The 22,271-nt window shown below is 46.4% G+C and overlaps 1 protein-coding gene across 1 annotated transcript in view; it reads right to left on the minus strand.

Moving 5' to 3' along the window:
* LOC127000172 (glucose dehydrogenase [FAD, quinone]-like) overlaps positions 1-18,701 on the minus strand; it is a 49,352-nt gene extending 30,651 nt beyond the window's left edge. The window contains exons 1-2 of the mRNA XM_050863563.1: positions 18,548-18,701; positions 968-1,194 (exon numbers count right to left, since the gene is read on the minus strand). Coding sequence (XP_050719520.1) covers positions 968-1,194; positions 18,548-18,701 — 381 coding nt within the window. The remainder of the gene's footprint in view (positions 1-967; positions 1,195-18,547) is intronic.
* Positions 18,702-22,271: the final 3,570 nt, after the last annotated feature.

Here is a 22,271-nt window from a genome sequence, read left to right on the forward strand (position 1 = left end):
GTAGTAATAGTAGTAGTAGTAGTAGCAGTAGTAGTAGTAGTAGTTTAATTACTGTTATTATTTTTTTTCAATTATTTACATGAAATATCGAAATGAATACGTTCTTCACGACCCTTTTGATTAAAGAAGTAAATGAGAGGAATTGTATTTCCTTAAACTTCTCGCTCTCTCTAAAAAAATCAGCCGAGAAAGGTCCTCATCAAATTTATCATTTTGGTAAATTTCCACCATGCAAAACACATGATCAAAAATATTATACTACATGCAAAATAACATTTGCCTCTGGTTAGCATTTTTGAAACGTTTTAGATGTCATGACCAGTACTAGCCAATTGGGTCAGGCAAATCAGGGTGGATGGTATGCGTCAACATTTGTAATGTTTTTTAAGGTGGATAAATATATATAGTCCAGGGAGGCTGTGGCTGAGTCGACAGAGTGACGGCGCCGCGTTCAGGAAGACGCGAGTTCAATCCCCGCCCGGTGCCACCAAGCTGGGATTTTTCAGCCGCCGCCGAGTGGCTTAAAACTACCCACATGTTGTCCAGAAGACCACCTATCAACCCGGACTCTAGATTCTAGGATTCAAGATGAGCACCGGGAGGGCAGCATGAGCCAATGCAAGATGGCGCCACTATAAACACTCGCCTGCGCCAGAACGGGCTGGGCCGACCATCAGACACCACCGGAAAGAAGCCTTGGGCCGACCATCAGGCCCCACCGGGAAGAAGCCTACCGGCGCAATAGGCCGCAACGTAAAAAAAAAAAAAAATAATAAAAAAAAGTAAAAAAACATTTTTGCATGATCAGCTGGGGTAAATAATGTATTCCAATTATATTAACTTATGTAACATTTCAATACTAATGCTCTCTCTCTCTCTCTCTCTCTCTCTCTCTCTCTCTCTCTCTCTCTCTCTCTCTCTCTCTCTCTCTCTCTCTCTCTCTCTCTCTCCACATAGTTTAAGAAACCTTATTGTCGAAGTTCTGGGAGCTGTACTTCTGTGGCGTGGTCCTGTAGCCCCAGTCTAGGTTGTACCCGGGGATGTAGGAGATCGGAAGGATCCCAGGCACCCGGGTCTCTAGGGGTGGAGGGCCGCCTACTTCGAGTAGCAACACGCGCCAGTCCTTGATCTCCGTCAGGCGAGCTGCAAGCACGCACCCTGCGGCGCCTCCACCGACTGCCACGCCACCAAGAAAAAAAAATATATATATATGTAAATTGGCTGTGGGAAGAGAAATTTGCCCGCTGCTGGACTGGAAAGAAAAAAAAATAATATATAGGTAAGGTGTTATAGTAAGAAAAATATGGATGTGGAAAAAGAGAAGAGACTTCTTGCAATATGATTTTAGGTATGAATTATCATGTGAAGTCACACTCCATACGAGAGAGTTACAGCGAGTAACCTGAACAAAGAAAGAATCATAAAATAATTATCATGAACGACTGCAAAAGAAAAATCTTGTGAGTTTAGATGCGAGAGATGTAATTGGTACATAACTCTCGAATATGTTAAAAAAAATAATAACAACTAGGGTAAGACGAACAAAAAAACTAAGTTAATAATGTCAATCTATCAATCTATCTATCTATCCATCAATCTACCTCTCTCTATCTATCCGTATGTTTGTCTATCTGTCTATCGAATAATCTATCTACCTACTTATCTCTCTCTCTCTCTCTCTCTCTCTCTCTCTCTCTCTCTCTCTCTCTCTATCTATAGATATATATATATATATAAATATATATATATATATATATATATATATATATATATATATATATATATATATATATAATGTAAAGTTGGGGGCATACGCTGTAGCAGCGCATGGCGGGGTGAGCTGCATGCCGACTGCCCGGGCCGGGATTCGAACCCGGGCCCGCGGAGTAGTAGCCAGTCACGCTGACCACTATACAATGGAGGCGTACACATATATATATATATATATATATATATATATATATATATATATATATATATATATATATATATATATATATATATATATATATATATATATATATATATATATATATATATATATTTAAATATTTGCTGGTGACCTCTGAAGAAGTCAAGGAAACACGAGGATCCCGAACGCTTTCGTGTATTACATATTCAGGGAAAAGATACAAAAGTGGAGAGTACAAGGGTTTATATACAAAAATAAAAAAACATTGGTCTGGTTCCTATATGGCAACTCCGTCTAATTCTATAGTTTCCTATTTTCATTTATGGAACAATATCTATTGATATATATATATATATATATATATATATATATATATATATATATATATATATATATATATATATATATATATATATATATATATTTTTTTTTTTTTTTATTAATTTTTTTTTTTTTACAACAAAGGACGCAGCTCAAGGGCACAAAAAAAGGAAACAATAATAAAAAACAGCCCGCTACTCGCTGCTCCTAAAAAAGAATCAAAAGAGGTGGCCGAAAGAGAGTTCAATTTCGGGAGGAGAGGTGTCCTGATACCCTCCTCTTGAAAAGGGTCAAGTTGTAGGCAGGAGGAAATACAGATGAAGGAAGATTGTTCCAGAGTTTACCAGCGTGAGGGATGAAAGAGTGAAGATGCTGGTTAACTCTTGCATAAGGGGTTTGGACAGTATAAGGATGAGCATGAGTAGAAATGCGTGTGCAGCAGGGCCGCGGGAGGGGGGGAGGCATGCAGTTAGCAAGTTCAGAAGAGCAGTCAGCGTGGAAATATCGATAGAAGATAGAAAGAGAGGCAACATCGCGACGGAATTTAAGAGGTAGAAGACTATCAGTAGGAGGAGGAGAGCTGATGAGACGAAGAGCCTTAGACTCCACTCTGTCCAGAAGAGCTGTGTGAGTGGTGCCCCCCCACATGTGAGATGCATACTCCATACGAGGGCGGACAAGGCCCCTGTATATGGATAGCAACTGCGCGGGGGAGAAGAACTGGCGGAGACGATACAGAACGCCCAACCTCGAGGAAACTGATTTAGCGAGAGTGGAGATTTGAAGTTTCCAGTTGAGATTTTGAGTAAAGGATACCGAGGATGTTTAGTGTTGAAGATGGTGATAGCTGAGTGTTGTCGAAGAACAGGGGATAGGTGTTTGGAAGATTGTGTCGAGTTGATAGGTGGAGAAATTGAGTTTTTGAGGCATTGAAGGACACAAGGTTCCTTCTGCCCCAATCGGAAATGATAGCAAGGTCTGAGGTTAAGCATTTTGCAGCCTCCAGTCTGGAGTCGTGTACTTCCTGTTGAGAGGGTCTTCTATTGAATGAAGTTGTATAATGCAGAGTGGAGTCGTCGGCGTATGAGTTTACAGGACAGTTTGTTATGGAAAGAAGATCATTGATGAATAACAGGAAGAGGGTGGGTGATAGGACAGAGCCCTGTGGAACACCACTGTTGATAGGTTTAGGCCTTTAGGGGAAGAACAGTGACCGTCTACCACCGCAGAGATGGAACGGCCGGAAAGGAAACTGGAGATAAAGGAACAGAGAGAGGGATAGAATCCGAAAGAGGGCAGTTTAGAAAACAAAGACTTGTGCCAGACCCTATCGAAGGCTTTCGATATGTCTAGCGCAACAGAGAAAGTTTCACCGAAACGGCTAAGAGAGAATGACCAAGAGTCAGTTAAGAGAGCAAGAAGATCGCCAGTAGAACGCCCCTTGCGGAACCCATACTGGCGATCAGATTGAAGGTTAGAAGTGGAAAGGTGCTTTTGAATCTTCCGGTTAAGGATTGATTCAAAAGCTTTAGATAGACAGGAAAGTAAAGCTATAGGGCGGTAGTTTGAGGGATTGGAACGGTCACCCTTCTTAGGCACAGGCTGTACAAATGCATACTTCCAGCAGGAAGGAAAGGTAGATGTTGATAGGCAGAGAGGAAAGAGTTTGACCAGGCAGGGTGTCAGCACGGAAGCACAGTTTTTAAGGACAATAGGAGGCACTCCATCAGGTCCATAAGTCTTCTGAGAGTTGAGGCCAGAGAGGGCATAGAAAACATCATTTGGAAGAATCTTAAAAACAGGCATAAAGGAGTCAGAGTGGGGGATGAGTAGGAGGAATATGCCCAGAATCGTCCAAGGTGGAGTTCTTACAGAAAGTTTGAGCGAAGAGTTCAGCCTTAGAGACAGATGAGACGGCAGTGTTGCCGTCAGGGTTAAGGAAAGGAGGGAAAGAGGAAGAAGTGAAATTGGAGGAGATATTTTTGGCTAGATGCCAGAAGTCACGGGAAGAATTAGAAGAAGCAAGGTGTTGACATTTTCTATTGATAAAAGAAGTTTTGGTAAGTCAGAGAATAGATTTGGCACGATTCCGGGCTGCAATGTAAAGGTCATAGTTAGCGGAAGTTCGAAGGCTCTGGAACCTTTTGTGAGCTGCCTCTCTATCTTTACTAGCACGAGAACAAGCATGATTAAACCAAGGCTTTTTAGCATGATGAGTAGAGAAAGAACGTGGAATGTATGCCTCCATTCCAGAGACAATCACCTCTGTGATGCGCTGGGCACATACAGAGAGGTCTCTCTCCTGGAAGCAATAATCATTCCACGGGAAATCGGAAAAGTACATCCTCAGGTCGTCCCACCGAGCTGAAGCAAAATGCCAGAAGCATCGCCTCTTCGGTGGGTCCAGAGGATGTACAGGAGCGATAGGACAGGAAACAGAAATAAGGTTATGATCGGAGGAGCCCAACGGAGAGAACATTTTGACAGAGTAAGCAGAAGGATTAGAGGTAAGGAAGAGGTCTAGAATGTTGGGCCTGTCTCCAAGACGATCGGGAATACGTGTAGGGTGCTGAACCAACTGCTCTAGGTCGTTGAGGAGAGCAAAGTTGTAGGCTTGTTCACCAGGCTGGTCAGTGAAAGAGGATGAAAGCCAAAGCTGGTGGTGAACATTGAAATCTCCCAAGACGGAGATCTCAGCGAAGGGAGCTAGTGAGTCAAGATGTGCTCCATTTTAGAATTCAAATAGTCAAAGAATTTTACATAGTAGTACAATCTGTTTTACAGGAAACTAGATAATAGTATAATATTACTTTAAATACTTATTAAATTATCATAAAAATATCACAAGGTAGAATATTAAATTGTGTATATATATAGGCAGGACTACCAGTTCGTCATCTGACAGTCCAGAAATATGGGCGTAGAAAACCTTTAAGCCCCGTTCACACTGTGCTGACTCTGGCCCAAGACAACCCACGACTCTAGGGTACACGAGGTCTTGGGTGTTGATGTGACAGGGTCGGGCATGTCTTGAAAGAGGTCTTGAGACTGCCGCGCCGACGTCGTTGCGGGAGTCTGGAGTCGTGAGGGATAGCGCAAAAAAGTATTCCATGCTTAACTCTCACGACAAGAGTCGGCAAGAGTCTGGACCAACCGTCACTTCCGGTTGAGGTCTGAGGGAGGTCTGGGGCAGTCGTGACGACTGTCGTCAACAGTCTTGGCTTGTCTTGAGACAGTCGTGACGACTGTCGGGGCCATTTTTCAAATTTTTACTGTTTCCTGTCGGCACAGTCGTCTGTGCCGACTACTTAAGAATGATGAGGGACTGTCGTGACGACAGTCTTCGCCTAATGAAGGACGTTCGTGACTACTGTCCGGCTCATAAATATTGGCTAACACTGCCGCCATCAAGAAATTTATATTTTTATTTTGCAATCACAAGCACAATAACAACTTCTGGGCATGGTTACGTTTCGCTGGCACAAACTTGGGAGCCACACAGTACGCACGCACTCCTTTTGCCTCGATCTCTCTTGTGTTGAATGACACAACTAGGGTTGCCACCACGAAGTCAGAAAAATGTGGAATGCAACAGTTCACTCTGCAATACGGAATGGATCCATATTTAAAGGAACGGGTGGCAACCCTAAAATCTCTCGAGCATGCAGTGAGTGTTCACGCTGCTGGTGGAGGCAAGGATGGGGGAGGGACGTCACGTCGCGTATTTTACACGTATTTTAGGATAAACCTTTGACAAATTTTACGGGCTGGTTTTGTGATTAACCGAAAAATGCACTCACTACAATTTTAAGATATTGAATTTTATCAGCTTGACCATTCATATAATAAAATACCGTACGGAACAAATGCCGTTCCGTATTGGTTCAAAACGGAACGATACATTTCATTCTCGAATACAGAGCGATTCCGTATTTTAAAGCCCCGTTCACACTGTGCCGACTCTGGGGCACGACAACCCAGCGACTTTTCCATTTGACAAGTCGGCTCCCACGCTCCAAGAATTTTTTAGCGTCTTGGTGTCGGCTACCATGATTCCCGACTGTCTGGGATATTCGGCCAGCTAGTTGGCAGAATGTCTGCGGCATGCTGCCAACTAGTCACAAGACGAGTCTCATCGGTCATTTTTTTAAATGGCGCCATGTTTATGACAACCACGAATCTGCCGACCGATTGGCCGACAGTCTTGACGGTCTTGACGACAGTCTTCCAGATTGCCTGTCAACTGGTTAGCCGACTAGCTGGCCGACAGTTGCCAAGGAGTTGGCCGACGGTCTTCCAGATGTTCTTCGCGGCAAGGCTGCCGCCAAGACAGTCGCCAAGACAGTCGCGAAGAGGGCCAGGAAGACCGTCGGCCACCCCGATTGGCAACTGTCGGTCAGCAAGTCGGCCAACCAGTTGACAGACAATCTGGAAGACTGTCGTCAAGACCGTCAAGACTGTCGGCCAATCGGTCGGCAGATTCGTGGTTGTCATAGCCATGGCGCCATTTCAAAAAATGACCGTTGAGATTCGTCTTGAGACAAGGCATGCCGCAGCAGACATTCCATCCTAAGCTGGCTGAATGTCCCAGACAGTCGGCAATCATGGTAGCCGACACCAAGACGCCAAAAATTCTTGGAGCGTGAGTTAGATGCAGATGGTGATCCCAGGTGTGTCTGTTTGTACGTATATATGTATGTATATGTGTGTGCGTGTGTGTGTGTGTGTGTGTGTGTGTGTGTCACTGATAAACTATTTTCTTCCACATTAGGAACATATCACAGTTATTGTCAATCATAAATCAATCTAACACACACACACACACACACACACACACACACACACACACACACACACACACACACACACACGATTGTACATGCGTACGAATAGACACGCCTGGGATCACCATCTGACCTCATTTGTCCCTAAAGGTTTTATACGCCCATATTTTCTACATCCTGTCGTTGAGTGTTTTGATTCCGACATTTTTCACCTCTATTACAGTTCACACAAGCAGCAAACACAGTTGTTGTTTTTGTTAGACGAGCAAACGCAACAATGAGGGGGCTCCATTTTGGTGCCATTATGAGAGTGTATCTATCCTTTACTATTTACTATTGGTATTATTGTTATCTGTGTATACATATACATGACCGCCTCTATCCACATGCACCCACTTACATATATGCATACCTACCCCCATATACGTACATACAGACCTACACAAACAGATGTCTACTACCACTACTACTACTACTACTACTACTACTACATATTACTACATAAAAGATACCTCCGCCCATGTTTATTTTCCCGACACATAACCATGGAGGGCTCCATAATTTGGAGGTCATTAGCCCCTACTCTGTTCGCTAATGACTGTGCATCCAACCATATCGCTAATACTACTTAGCACTAAATCTATACATAACACCCTATCATCTATTGCGTCTAGATCCCCCTTTCCTGCCCTACTAATGTCACTCCCGACCCACCCTAATGTCACTGTCCACAACTGTGGCCTCATAGCCCATACTGGAGAAGTTGGTGGACTTTGGGCCAGAGTGTCTGGTGCCCCTGAGACATAGGATGGCCGACCTGAGCAGGGAAAACGAGAGGCGACACCTCATCCAGGCTACAATGTGGCTCCTTGGCTGATGCTTCTTTTCTGAGATCAGTTCCGCGAGTCGTGCGTAGAAGCATCGGGCCCTGGGACCCATCCCGCCGGATGTGGTGAAGACGAGGGGGGTGAAGCTGCCCTGATCCACATGTTGGATTCTTTCACCGTATGCCCTTGTCTTCTCCTGCTCGTTCCTGTGGTGGGCGGCTTCCAGGGGCAGCTCACGGTGACAGGCAGCCATCGGGTCGAATATGCGGATGTCCATGAACGCCCACTGTCCGGGCACCCAGAATCCGCGGGCACTTACATCAACCCGTGCCTCCTGTGAGGTATTGGCCGTCCTGTACCGAAGGTGTTCCCCGTCCAGGGGAAGCAGTGCCGGCTCGGTAGTGACGTCTTGGCATACCGTCCCGAACATGCTGGCTGTCAGATCCCTCACTTCATCGTGTCGGATACAGACGAAGCCTCCCATTTTACATGTCATGGTGTGAGTGACATCATTTGGTGATCCACATGCACAGAGATCAGGCAGTCCCCAATCGGCCAGCCATATCTCAGAGCAATGGCGTCGACAAATTCTTGTTTGTTGAGGCTGAAGTCTTTTGCTCTGATTGGTAGTGACGTTAGCCAGTTAGAGGCGCCTGCCTCCTGTGCTGTGTGTATTTTTCTACCCATTTCTGTGGACAGGTGGTTTGTAAGACGGTCCAGCTCGTCTTTTTGGGTCTGTTGTCTTTCTTCTGAGATTTTTCTTTTGATTTCTCTTATTTCTGTTTGGTCTATTTCACCTTCTGCCTACTAAGCGATGATTCTGTTGATGAGGGATCTGGTAAGGCTGATGGAGTTTGGTTCTCCTTATCAGCCAGCTTCTCGGGGTTGGTGATTCCCATTCCACCCAGTCTTGGAGGAAGTGCTTTAGCATATCCCGCTCCTCCTCCCGCCGGTAAGAATACATTCTTGGCGGCATTTTCCAGTGGTAGGAGGAGTGGACTGATGCCGGGGATGGTGCGCATCAGGAACCTCCACCGATGTTAGATGCCGTGGGAGTACGCTGAATAGGCAGCGTGTGTCGCAGTCTTGGTAATGGCAGACAAAGCTTCTATTTCCTTCACCCATTCAGCTACTTTGTCTCCTACGTACTCCTTTAACTTCGACGCGCCACGAAGATGATTCCAACCTTAAGGGCTCAACCGTACGATGCACGACTCAAGAGACTCAATCTCTTTACATTGGAGAAAAGACGCCTACGAGGGGATATGATTCAAGTCTTCAAATACCTGAAAAAGTTAAATAACGTCGATTACTCCAAATTCTTTGAACTGCAAACCAACTCAAGAACTAGAAATAACGGTTTACCCATTCAGTCGAGTCGATGTAGCACAGACATTGGAAGGAGTTTCTTTTACCGTTACCGTTACCGTTGATGAGGTTTCAGGCCCTTCTCCGCCGCTGATGCAGCCCTCCATGAGGGCCGTCAACAATTTCAACGTTAGCCGCAATAATAGTCTTCGATGCACTTATTCTCAAACATCGTAGTGAGTGAGTGAGTGAGTGTCTTAGTTTCTTTCACGGATAATATCACATATAACAATTAGTTCAGTGTTCATGTCTGCTATTTTCATTATAGTATCACAATTAAATATCCAACAATTATTTCCAGCACACTGAACCTTCATCACACACAATTTATCTTTGAGTACAGCCACTGATAAATAACAATGATCGGTCATGTTACGAATTCTCTCAATTTCAGTCTGGAGAGCTACACAGCACTGGTCATTTGCTGAGTGGTTGATTTCAGGCTCCTTGTATCTCACACAATTTATACATTTCTTTTCAACCATGGTGCACTCCTGTGATTTATGATTGCCAGCGCATTTGAAACAATTTAGGGCGTCTCCATTGGTCTTGGCAGTACAGTTGGCCTCAAGATGGCCGTATCTCTGACAATGATAGCATATAACTGCATGGTACGTATTTGTCTCTCACTGTGTACATTCCCCATTCTAATTTTAGCTTGTCGTGATTCTTGTGAATCAGCTTTCTTACAGTTGGGTCACACCTCAAAATGTAGTGCATCGTGCCGCCAGCTGCAGGCTTGCTAAAAACCAGCTCAATCTTATCCTCAACACCCCCAATGGCGTGTAAGAACTCATTGCGGTCTAAGATGGTCTCCTTTATTTTTTCCTTGGTCTCCTCTTTATGCACATTGCATATCATGATCTTTGGTTTCATCTTTCCAACACTCTTGGTATTAATTTGCTCAACAGACCCCAGTTTTTGAGCAGCCTCATCCCTTGTGTTCTCGTTATCAAAGTTCATGACAATGTTACCTCTATTTGTAAATCTTGAATCAGTTATTTGAATACCATTTAATGCCTCGGAGACTTCATCCTTCATGTCTGTTGCTTTCTTTTCCTGTGTAGAAGCTTTTACAATTAAGAAATTTTTCTTGACCTTCTTGCCTATTTGCCACCTCAGCCCAGCTAGATTCAGCATGCTCAGCACGTTTAAGGGTGTGAACAACTGATCCCAGCTCCTCCTGCACCTTCACAGCCCTTGATTCAACTTCTTCCTTAACCACAGATATTTCCTTAGAGGCTTAGATAATTGTTGCTTGAATTCATTCATTTTTTCCACAATTTTGGTAGCCAGAGATGCTTTAAGGAGGCATTGGTTGCACATTCAATTAATTTGAGATATATTCTCCTGCTTAATTCCAGACAAGTGAGCACACTTCACATGACACCATTTAGGGCACAAACAGCATGCAATCCATTTCTCGCCAGTGAAATCCTTACAAACGTAATACAAATCCGTCGCGCCCTTGGCTTTGCCAGCCATGTCGACACAGCACTCTCCACACGGAGCAAGACGCAACACATCCGATCACGCCCACGACTACTTACTCAAACCGAGTCATCCGCCACTGGAACAATATCTTCTCTCAGAAGTAGTAAATGCGAATACCATCAACTCCTTCAAATACAGAATCGACCGTCATTTCGCTGCGTCGGGAGTAAACTCCGGCGGTGGCCGAAGTGATAGCGTACTGGACCCACATTCGCCGCGTGATGGACGACGCGGGTTCGAATCCTTACGCTACCACTCGGATTTTTCAGTCACCGCCGAGTGGCTTAAAACTACCCACATGCTGTCCTGAAGACCACCCATCAACCCGGACTCTAGAGGAAGCCGTCCAAGCGAATCAAGAACGAGTTCCGGGGGGACAGCATGAGCCAATGCAAGATGGCGCCACTATAAACACTCGCCTGCGCCAGAACGGGCTGGGCCGACCATCAGGCCCCACCTGGAAGAAGCCTTGGGCCGACCATCAGGCCCCACCGGGAAGATGCCTACCGGCGCAATAGGAAAAAAAAAAAAAAAAAAAAAAAAAAAAAAAAAACCCTGAATAATGAGGTGTTTTTTGCGTACGCGGTTTCATTTTCCAGGACTGATAGGCCCAGGGAGCACCTACACTGCCATGGCTATTGGATCACCTTGTATTGTTCCATCAGATGATTTTAACACTTTCACTTTTCCACTGTGGCTACTATTACTACTACTACACTACTACTACTACTACTGCTACTACTACTGCTACTACTACTACTGCTACTACTACTAATACTACTACCACTACCAGTACTACTTCTACTACTACTACTACTACTACTACTACTACTACTACTACTACTACTACAACTACAACTACTACTACTACTATTACTACTTCTACTACTACAACTACTACACTACTACTACTACTACTACTATTAATATTATTAATATTATTATTATTATTATTATTATTATTATTATTATTATTATTATTATTATTATTATTATTATTATTATTATTACTACTACCAGTACAACTTCTACTACTACTACTACTACTACTACTATTACTACTACTACTACTACAACTACTACTACTACTATTGCTACTTCTATTTCTACTGCTACAACTACTACACTACTACTACGGGCCTCCATCTATTAGAGTTGCGTTGTGAGCGGTATATTTTCTCATATCCTTTCACAAAGCAATTCATTGGCCCCACCCCGCCAATGACTGTGGCCGACAACCATCTTTATTTAATATTACAAACTTTACTAAACATTTTATTTTTAAGCTAACAGAGCTTGTGGTTGATACGACTATCAACCACCGTCGCCTCAAAGTCCAGGTCAGCAATGCGGGTGGTTTTGGGTGCAGGTGACCTAGTTCCTCTCAGGCAGACCAAGGCTGACCTCAGGAGGGAGAAGGACAGCCTGCATCTCATCCAGGCGACCACACTGCTTCTTGGCTGTTGTTTCTTATCCGCCAGTGTTTCGGCGAGTCTTGCGTAGAAGCTCTGCGCCCTTGGTCCCATCCCTCCTGCCGTCGTGAATACTACCGGGGTGAAGGAGCCCTGGTCCACATTCTGTATTCTTTCTTCATATGCTCTGTTCTTCTCTTGTTCGTTTCTTCTGTGGGCTGCATCAAGGGTCAGGTCTCTGTGGCAATGGGCCATGGGATCAAAGATCCTCATGTCAAAATATGCCCTTTGTCCACGAGTCCAAAACCCTCTGGCGCTAACATCCACTCGTGCTTCATTCGAAACATTAGCGGTGCGTCTGGCGAGGTGTTCGCCTTGCAGAGGGAGCAGCATGGGTTCCACAGTCACGTCGTGGCAGACTTCTTTCAGCATCTGAGCTGTTACGTCTCTTACTTCATCATGTCTCATGCAGACGAAACCTCCTCTCTTGCATGTCATGGCATGATTTTGGTTGAAAGGTGAGCCACAGTTACACATGTTTGGGAGCCCATCCAATGGCCAGCCATACCTGAGGGCAAGGGCATCAGTAAATTCTTTTTTGTTTAAGTTGAAGCCTTTTGCCCTGATAGGTAGTGTGGTTAGCCAGTTTGAAGCGCCCACTTCCTGTGCAATATCTGTCCTCCTCCTTGTGTCTTCTGGGAGTTCTCTCATTAGGTCACTCAGAGTGTCTCTCTGTTTTCCTTCTCTGTTTTTGGAGATTTCATTCCTTAGTGACCTAATATCTTGAGGGTTGTCTTCTCCCCTTTCATTTTGATTGGTAATATATCCGGTCAAGGAGGCTGTGATTCGGATTGAGTTCCCGAATTCAGACTCAGCCAGATTTTGCGGGGAGCCCACCCATTCTTGGCGGCAACTCCAGCAATCTTCTCTCCTGGTCACTGGGACATCTCCCATTTGCTATCGCCGGTATAAAGGTGTTTCTGATAGCATCTTCCAGAGGTTTTAGTAACGGAGCAACATCAGGAACTGTCCTCATGAGGTAGTTCCATTTATGCTTGACACCGTACGTAAATGCTGCGTAGGCTGCCTGCGGTTCTGTTTTGGCGATCTCGCTCAGTCTCTGCAGTTCGGACTCCCAGCGCTTTACAGCCGTTTTCACATATTCGGTTTTGTATTCAGCTGTTCCAATGGCTGCCCCGAGGTGTCTTTCTCCAGTCACTGACAGTTTCACGTTACTGCCCTGGAATGCTGTTTTGGCCCGATCGTATGCCTCTGGTTTTACAATCACCACAGACTTCGTGGCGTTGGGATGGTACCCTATTTTAGGGCCATGTTCATTGACGAGGTCCCACCATTTCCTGAGGTCTGCAGACTTTCCTACCCCGGTGAGGTCATCCGCATACGCCACCTGTTTGACGTTGGTGTTTTCATGGCGGATGATGTCCTGCAGCTTCATCATTCCCAGGGCAAACATTGCCATGGCCACTGGGTCCCCCTGGGTGGTGCCCTCTGAGGATTGTATGGCCACCGGGTCTCCAAGTCGTTGGTCATTATGACCGCTGATGAACAGTCTGGCAGGTTCCTTGTATGTATTTTCAATATATTGGGCGAATATAGGGCACTTGATTTTGATGTTGTGCACTGCTGTTTCCCTACTGATGTTGTTGAACGCATTAGCAGCGTCCACCATCAGCACCGCCTCGCATTCTGGGTCTTCGAACATTCTCCTGACAGCGTGAATGGCCGCTTCACATCCAGCCTGCTGACCCGCACACACTTGGAGGTTTCCCACCGCCTTCCTCACGTCGTCCTTCACCACCTCCATGACAGCCTTGCCTATGATCCTCCTGAGCACCTCCCCTATCCCGATGGGGCGACAGCCTGGTTTTTTATCCAGCGGGATGAGCCGGCAGGCCATCAAAGGCTCGAGGTGTTGGCAATTCTCTGACGCCAATTTTCTTGCTAGGGCGGCTATTGCGTCGCGAAGATCCACAGCTGGATTCCCAAAGATGTTCTTACTGAGGAGGTGTTTCCACCCCTTGGCATCCACTACACTACTACTACTACACTACACTACTACTACTACTACTACTACTACTACTACTATTATTACTATTATTATTATTATTATTATTATCATTATTATTATTATTATTATTATTATTATTATTATTATTATTATTATTATTATTATTATCTCCTCGTTGAAATTTCCACATGGTTTCTTCGCCGAGGCCTGAGACGCCAGTGCTTAGAGCTTTCCCACGGTCGAGGTCTCGCTATCACCAGTTGTAGTTGATGTGTTTTGCCTTAATATGTTGGACAGTTTGAATAATGTTTCACTGTTCCCGTCATGACTTTCCTATATTAGTAATCTTTCGTTTTCGCTCAAACGCCGGAGAATTCCTCCTCTTCCTACCCTCCTCTTCTTCCCCTTCACTTCCCATATCCTCCCTACCATTCCTCCAAGCCTAGTACTACTGCAGCTGTCGCACCACCCTTCCTTCCTTCCTTCCTTCCTCCTCTCTCACATGACGCTGATCATCTCCTCCCCCTTCTCTGTCCCCTCCCTCCTCCCTCTGACAGTTGCATTCCCTTCCCTCCCCCTCCTCCCCTTCCCGTCCTCTACTCCCCTTCCTCCTCCCATACCTCTCTCTCTCCCACCCCCAGTCCTCCTTTATTTTGTTTATATTTTTTATATCTCACAAGTTATTAGTTAGTCAATGGATAGCCAGGATAGGCCCTGAAGTATTTTTTTTTATGTTGACTATTGACTACCGCTACCGCAGTACCGCACACCGCGCACCGCACTTGGAAAGAAAAAAATGGGATCGCACTACCACAACCTCATTACTCCGGAAAAAAATACCGCACTACCGCAACCGCACTACTGATTTTTCAGTACCGCGCCCACCTCTGTTGAATTGTCGTGGGAGGTTGTTGTCCCGCACCGCCGGTGACGGCTGGCAACCCGCTCGCGGCGGGGCGGCGGACAGCGCCATATAAGCACTGGCACGTGCTCGCCCTACTTGCCGTATCCAAGTCAAGTCGGAGTTGATGGCAGTGTGAATTTTCTGCGGGCGTGTACGTTTTGTGTTCGTGGTAATTGCTCGTGCTCTCCGAGTGACGGCCTGCCGTGTGTGGTGTTCGTGGGGGCTGTGGCGTGCGCCCTCATGCTACAACGAGAGAGTTGAGTGCCCGGGCCTGCACCCGCTACGGCTCGCCGTGTTTGCAAGCTGGGCTGGGCGTTGATGGCCACCTTCTCTGTGGGTGTAAGGTGTAGAACACGGGCACCTACCTGCAGGCCAGCTACAATTCATAAATTGTAATGTGTATATTATAATGTACATGTGTATGTATGACTGTACGTGTGGCGACACCGGTCGGTGTCGCACAACAGGGATGTAATGTGTATATTATAATGTACATGTGTATGCATGACTGTACGTGTGGCGACACCCGGTCGGTGTCGCACAACAGGATATTTAACAACACGTCGTGCTTTTGGCACTGTTAATAACTTTTAAGCGTTATTTTTAACGTGGTTGCGTTGTGTTATAGTTAAAGTTTAAGGCGCGAACTGCTATCTCACGTTAGGTCCGGTGTACCGCTGTCTGCTTTCACAAGTTGACTGTAGTAAGGTGAGATAACACAATAGTTTTTTAGTTAAGTGATGTGTGGCCGAGCGGTAGCCGTTATAAGTTCACTTTAGTTCACTTTAGTTCTCTCTCACAGGGCAATACCAAGACAAAATGTAATTTTAACTATATTAACAGTTGTACTACATAAAGTTTACAGTTTACGTGAGCGAGACGCACGAAATCAGAGACAGCCACACCGCTGCAGGGCGCAGAGCGGCGGCGCACCACTCACCTGCCCGTCACCCGTCTTCTCTCCCTTCTCCGCGTTGTTCGCCCGTTTTATTTGCTTGTAGTTCGTCCGGAAGGGTGTGGGTTCCGGTTGATGACTTTTGATGAAAGTCATCAATTGCTGATCCTAGTGTCAATTCATCACAGCTTCCCACGGCCAAGAGCACGACGTGTTGTTAAACATCCTGTTGTGCGACACCGACCGGGTGTCGCCACACGTACAGTCATACATACACATGTACATTATAATATACACATTACAAAATGAATAATGACATCTTTATGAAGCTTGCAAAGCACCAAATGTATATTGCGTTTCAGGTCTTTGCAGGTCCATTGTGTCACTTTAAGTTGGCTAGATTTAACAATAGACAAAATATCTAAAGTATGATGGTAAATATATCTGCCACTTTGCGTGTGCTAATGTGTCAGCACCTAGGTTAATAAACTTGCTTGAGAACTGAAACACCCATTAATGACTTGAAAATCCTGGTGCAAGTATTTTTATTGAATAACACAATACAGAAGAAATAAGTGTTTATGCTGAAATGAGCCATACATAACCATAAACATGAAAATTAAGGGTATTATCGATAGAATATATACACCTTCAATCGAAACTTGACAAGTCTAAACAGTTACAACTGTACCCTTCACCAAAATAATCTAAATGTGCCTATACTTCCCAATTTGGGTCATTTGTATATTTTATACATTGTATAACATCTTATCATATGGCGTCCTACTGAGATGGTGCTAAATGAGTAATCTACGTATATACTAGATATCCACATCACATTTACGTTAAGACGTCAACCTTTATAAGTGAGCTAGTTGAGACAAATAACCTACCATCTAAAGCATATATATATATATATATATATATATATATATATATATATATATATATATATATATATATATATATATATATATATATATATATATATATATATATATATATATATATATATATATATATATATATATATATATATATATATATATATATATATATATATATATATATATATATATATATATATATATATATATATATATATATATATATATATATATATCATAAAAGCAGATAAGCCAGACAGTGTACCTTGTTTAGTGTCCACTAAACCACTTGTGTAGGTTATGCAGTATGATCTTAACTATCCATTATTATATTTTATTAACTTTAAGTTAACACATCAGACCTAGATTAAGTCAAGCATTCAACGTAATCATCCAGAGGCTCTGCTTCAGTGTCCACCGCGGTATTGGTGCAGATGATTCCTTTGCAGTGACCACAAACCAAGCTACACAACAGTTAATTCTTACGACAGGAGCAGGTGTTCTTGTCACACTTGCCGTGGCAGTTGCATTTCACAAACTTTTGCAAGGATGCTGGAGCAGGATCCCTCTGCATCTTTACTGTCTTGAGCTTCTCTGCATTCTGGCTTTTGTAGAGCAGCCAGCCCCACTTGGTTGGATCAAGACCGTTGCTCAGCCACGTCTGAACCTGGTGATACACTCGGTAGCTGTGGTATCTGGCTGCGTCACAGGTGGGTGGGAGGGATTCAGGGGCAGATACCCCGATCTGGATGCCACCTAGCTGCTGAACCTGGCTGCTCTCTTAAAGTGAAGGCTATTTCCAGGCTTACAGCTGTACAATACTTCTAGAGCAGCCTGACCATGCCTGTTAACATCGTCATGGCTCTGATTTGACTTCATGAATGCGCTGGCATGGTTCTTGATTTGGTCACATTTGCCCATTGTCATGACCTTCCCTATGCCGTATTGCCTTGACACAGTATCGCATCCTGCGACTGCAAGTAGGAAGAGCAAGGAAGCTGCAAGGTCAGGGTTTAGATGATCTTGCAGGGTTTGGATGCTGATTATCTTGCTGGCTGTCTGCAGGAAGATAACATGATGGCTGGGACCGAGATGGTGCAGCAGCAGGACCAGCAGGTCTGTGTCGTCCCCAACAACAGTCACAGATCTCCACTTGGCCATGGTATACATGCAGTTGACACAATGTCATAATCTGCATCACCAGCACTGTGGTGGACCTCAATACCAGCTTTCTCCAGCTCGCTGCCAATGAAATACATGAACTTCTGTTTGTTCTTAGGGTTTGCGAGGAATGCCTTCTTCATCATGGTCAGCTGCATTTCTGGCTTGAAATTGACTTCTGCACCGATGTTGCGTGAACTTGCACGTCTCTGGTGTGCTTCATCCTTGGTCGAGGGACCAATTCCTTAGCCATCAAACACCACAACAGCATGATTGTAGTGGCGATGTACATACTATACATACAAACTGGACAAATTGGCGTATGTTGTCTGGTTGGGCCACGGCAGTCGTTGAAAGAGTGCACCACCATCAAGGACTTACACCACATCATCTGGGCAGTGACTCACTACACACGATGGTACTTTCTTTACCAGGCTTGTCTGTAGACTGGCTTTGTTAGGCAAAAGCATCAAGAGACGGGTATCAAACAGAGATGCGGGGTAAGATGACAACTCATATGTGAATAAGCTTTGTCTGTCAACAGTCCCTGTACTAGCCACAACAAGGCGTTGGAACAGCTGTCTGGGGTCGATCTCCAGACATTCTCCATCAACAGTGATGTGGGTGAAGGAGGCCAGTGTATTGACCTGATCCTTCAGGCGGAACCTGTGCTCTGCAACCGACTTGCCGTACATAGATTGGACCATGGCTTGACCAATTGACTCTGATTTGTCTGCATTAACAGTTTTGTCAGCTATGACTCCAGATGACAAACTTCGTAGCTCCTTTAAATCCTGGGAGAAGGGTTTCCGTTCATTGAAGTAATGCAGAATGGTCTGCACATCCTTGGCATCTCTGATCATCCAAGCCGCTGACCTGTCCTTGTGAACCTCTGCATCACTGGTGTCCTGAAGGCCATTTACCTCTCGCATGGCCCTGTTGGCCTCTGCACACGCTGGGGCAGAGAGCAACCATATGAAACTAGTCGACTCTGCAAACCCCCGACCTCTTGTCAGACCACCAACTGCCTTAACGTTCCTCATAAGGACTTGATCAATGTATAGGTCGCTGTATATTCCAGCCCAGTAGCTGTTAGTTCTTCTCAGGACATTTTTTGCAAAAAAAAAAAAAAAAAAAAGGAAAAAAGGTGCTACATCTCCAAATGTGTAGGAATTAGCTCAAATCCTCTACCAAAAATGACTTTCTTGACATCAAAAACATCGGTTTAGACATTTTATTTGCATTTATGGCCTTAATAACAAGAAAGTTATGGCACTTTTTGGCTCTCGGCAGAATTGATGGCGGCTATCTTGGATTTTCGTGAATTTAGGGTATTAGCACCACGCAGATCTTGGTAGATTTTTAATCCTGGCTAGTAGAGCTAATTTCCAATCAAATTCAGTTGAATAACTAAATAAAGCAATTTTGTTGAACCCTGACCCTTTATTTGCTGGACTAATTGGCTCGGGCCTGAACACTCAGCTGCGACGGACTCTCGTCTCTGATTCGGTGGCGGATGACTCCTCGGCCGTAGGAGTGAGCTCCGCTGGCTGCACACGGAGACAACTCACCGCGGTATTGGAGGCGGCCCTGCGGCCTCCACAGGAATTGTGTTTCCTTAGTGTGTCTCGACTTGTATTTTTTGGTAGGGATTTTTTCACTGGGTTAATACAGTTTCTCTAATAGGTAGGTTATGTTATGAAGGGTGACGTGAATTTTATCTTTCTGTGTTTCATCTGTTTTTGCCCGTATTGTGTGTGTGCGGGCTCTCACAGCCGGCTCTCACGGATTTTGCCCCGTAGTTCTTGGACCCCCGTTCCCCTCTTCCTCCCTGTCCCGCTCCCCGTGACTCAGCCTCCTCCCATATCAGTGACCCCCGCCCCCCAGGCGTTTTCAGGCACCCCTTCCCCTCCCACGCCCCTCCCCCCGGCACCCCTTTTCCTGTGTTTACCCTCCACTGACGCCCTGCACTTTTTCCCCTCACCCTCCCCGTTTTCAGTGCTCGCCCTGTGTCCTACTACCCTCCCCACCCCCTCCCCCATCCACCCCTCCCCTCCCCGGGAACCACCGGTCCATCCCCTCTTCCCCTGTGCGAGTTTCGTAGTTGGCTTGCCTCTCACCTGCTCCCTGTCGCCCCCGGCACCGTCGAGTGTCTTCCCTTAAATCTGTCTTTACCAGTGTCACCCCCCCGGGCTGCGACAATGGGGCGAATTAAAATCAAACACTCCCGGCCCCATGACATTAACCCCCGCAGGACCCTCCTTCGCATCATTGGATCCAAGGCAAGGACCACTAGCTACTTGCCGATCCCTGACGCATTGTGGTCCTCACGGCCTCCGACCGCGACACGGAGGCCGTCTTCCAGGACGAGCTACTGACAGCTCTCAAGGAACAGAACTTTGTCCCGGTAATGTCGCCTGAAATCCGAAGTCAGAGGACAATCATCTGCTTCCGGTTGGACGAGCTGCTGACTGAGCACGACTCCGCCGAGATTCAGGGCGAACTGGAGAGGACACACGACTGGGCAAAAGTAGACTCGGTCTACAAGTTTCCGGGGGCCCAGACGATCAAGATTGCCTTCCAGGATAGTGTCATGGCATTGATGGCGGTGGAGCAGGACCTTCGTCTCTTCGCCCTCTCCATCACTCCTGATCAAATCCGTAGAGAAACATACACTCTCCTTCAGGCGTGTCACAGATGCCAGAAGGTAGAGAACCATGCGTCCGCCAGCTGCCCTCTCCCACTAAACGAATTCAGGTGCCCTGAATGAGGTGGTCCGCACTCCTTCCGAGAGTGCGGGGCTGAAACCAAGAAATGCCCAAACTGCGAGGGGGCGCACAGTGCCCGGGCTATGCGGTGCCCGGTCCGCAAGGCGGCTCTGAAGGCTAAAGAGCAAGAGCGCCGTCGGGCAAATGAGGACGTCCCCACTTACGCGCAGGCCGCCCAACCTTTCAGGAGGCCCTCACCAAGGGGCTGCGCCTAAATGGCTTCCCTGACGTCCGCCTGCCGCCGTTCCCCCCGTTAGCAGCCATATTCCGAGCAATACTCAGCGGCTCCCCCCTTTTCCAGCATCTCCCTGCGCCAGGGGAACAGCATGCGGCCGAATCAGAGTCGGTGCACCCCGCCCCCCCCTCGGACCGTGCCGAGTCCTCCTCCGCCCCAACACTGGCCTCCCCTTTTCCAGGTACTCCTCGCTGGGCTTCCACTTCCTCATCTCCTGAAGCCTCTCCCCGTCACGCTCAGTCGGATTCGGAGGAGCTTGAAATCGTGCCTGGAGGAGAGTGCGCCGTGACGCCCTTCCTAGTGAAGTCCTCCACGGACCGCTGGCCCGCCCAGCGAGGGTACAACTCCCTGAAGGAGGGGCTTCAATCGGGGAGGCTCAAGGTCTGCTACAGGGGGCGACCCTGGCGCAGACCAGTATGTGCGGATGTGGCTGAAGTCGCAGCCTGGGTCTGTGGCCTAATTCTGCTACTCCGCCCCTGAGGACCTTTTCTCCTCCCTTCCTGACGGCCGGATCCCTAAGGCCGCTGCCTCCCATATCCGGCCATGCAGAGACAGCCGTCAGAACGGCCCCAAGAAGTGACTCGACTATGGGTAGTACAGCACAATGTTCCGACTAGGGACAGACGGAAGTTTGACCTCAACAATACATACAGACAATTTGACCCAGACATTATCCTCCTCAACAGCCATGGACTTACTGACGACGCACGTATAAAAATTCCGGGTTACAGGGTGCACCATCGTAACCGGTGCGGAACCCGCAGACGGGGTGGCCGTTGCCGTCAGGTGTCGTCTCCTTTGCAGGGTCGACGATGACTTTATATCTGAGACCCTTGCAGTGGTAGTCGACACCTCTGACGGGCCGCTGATGATTGCCACCTCGTAACTGCCGCCCAGACGATCTTGCATCCCCCACCCAGACCATCTCAGACTATTCCGTAGGCCCCGGTGCTGCTTGCGGGAGATCTTAACGCCCGACATGTCTTTTTAAGCTCGACCACAACCAACCAAGTTGGTCGGGACTTGAGCGACTACATCCGACGACACACAGTACGCCGCATAGGACCTCACTTCCCGACGTAATTTGGCCCCGTGTCATCCACCTCCCCCGACATAGTTCTCACCAACCCCTCCGACCATTTTCATCACAGGTTCACCCCCGGCCCCCTCACCTCTAGCGACCACATCCCCATCATCATTGATGTTTCGACTTCTCCCCTCCTGACTCCTGCGACTCGGACATACGCCTTCCACAGGGCTGACTGGGACGCTTT

The sequence above is a fragment of the Eriocheir sinensis genome, chromosome 18 (assembly GCF_024679095.1).
Source record: "Eriocheir sinensis breed Jianghai 21 chromosome 18, ASM2467909v1, whole genome shotgun sequence".
NCBI lineage: Eukaryota > Metazoa > Arthropoda > Malacostraca > Decapoda > Varunidae > Eriocheir > Eriocheir sinensis.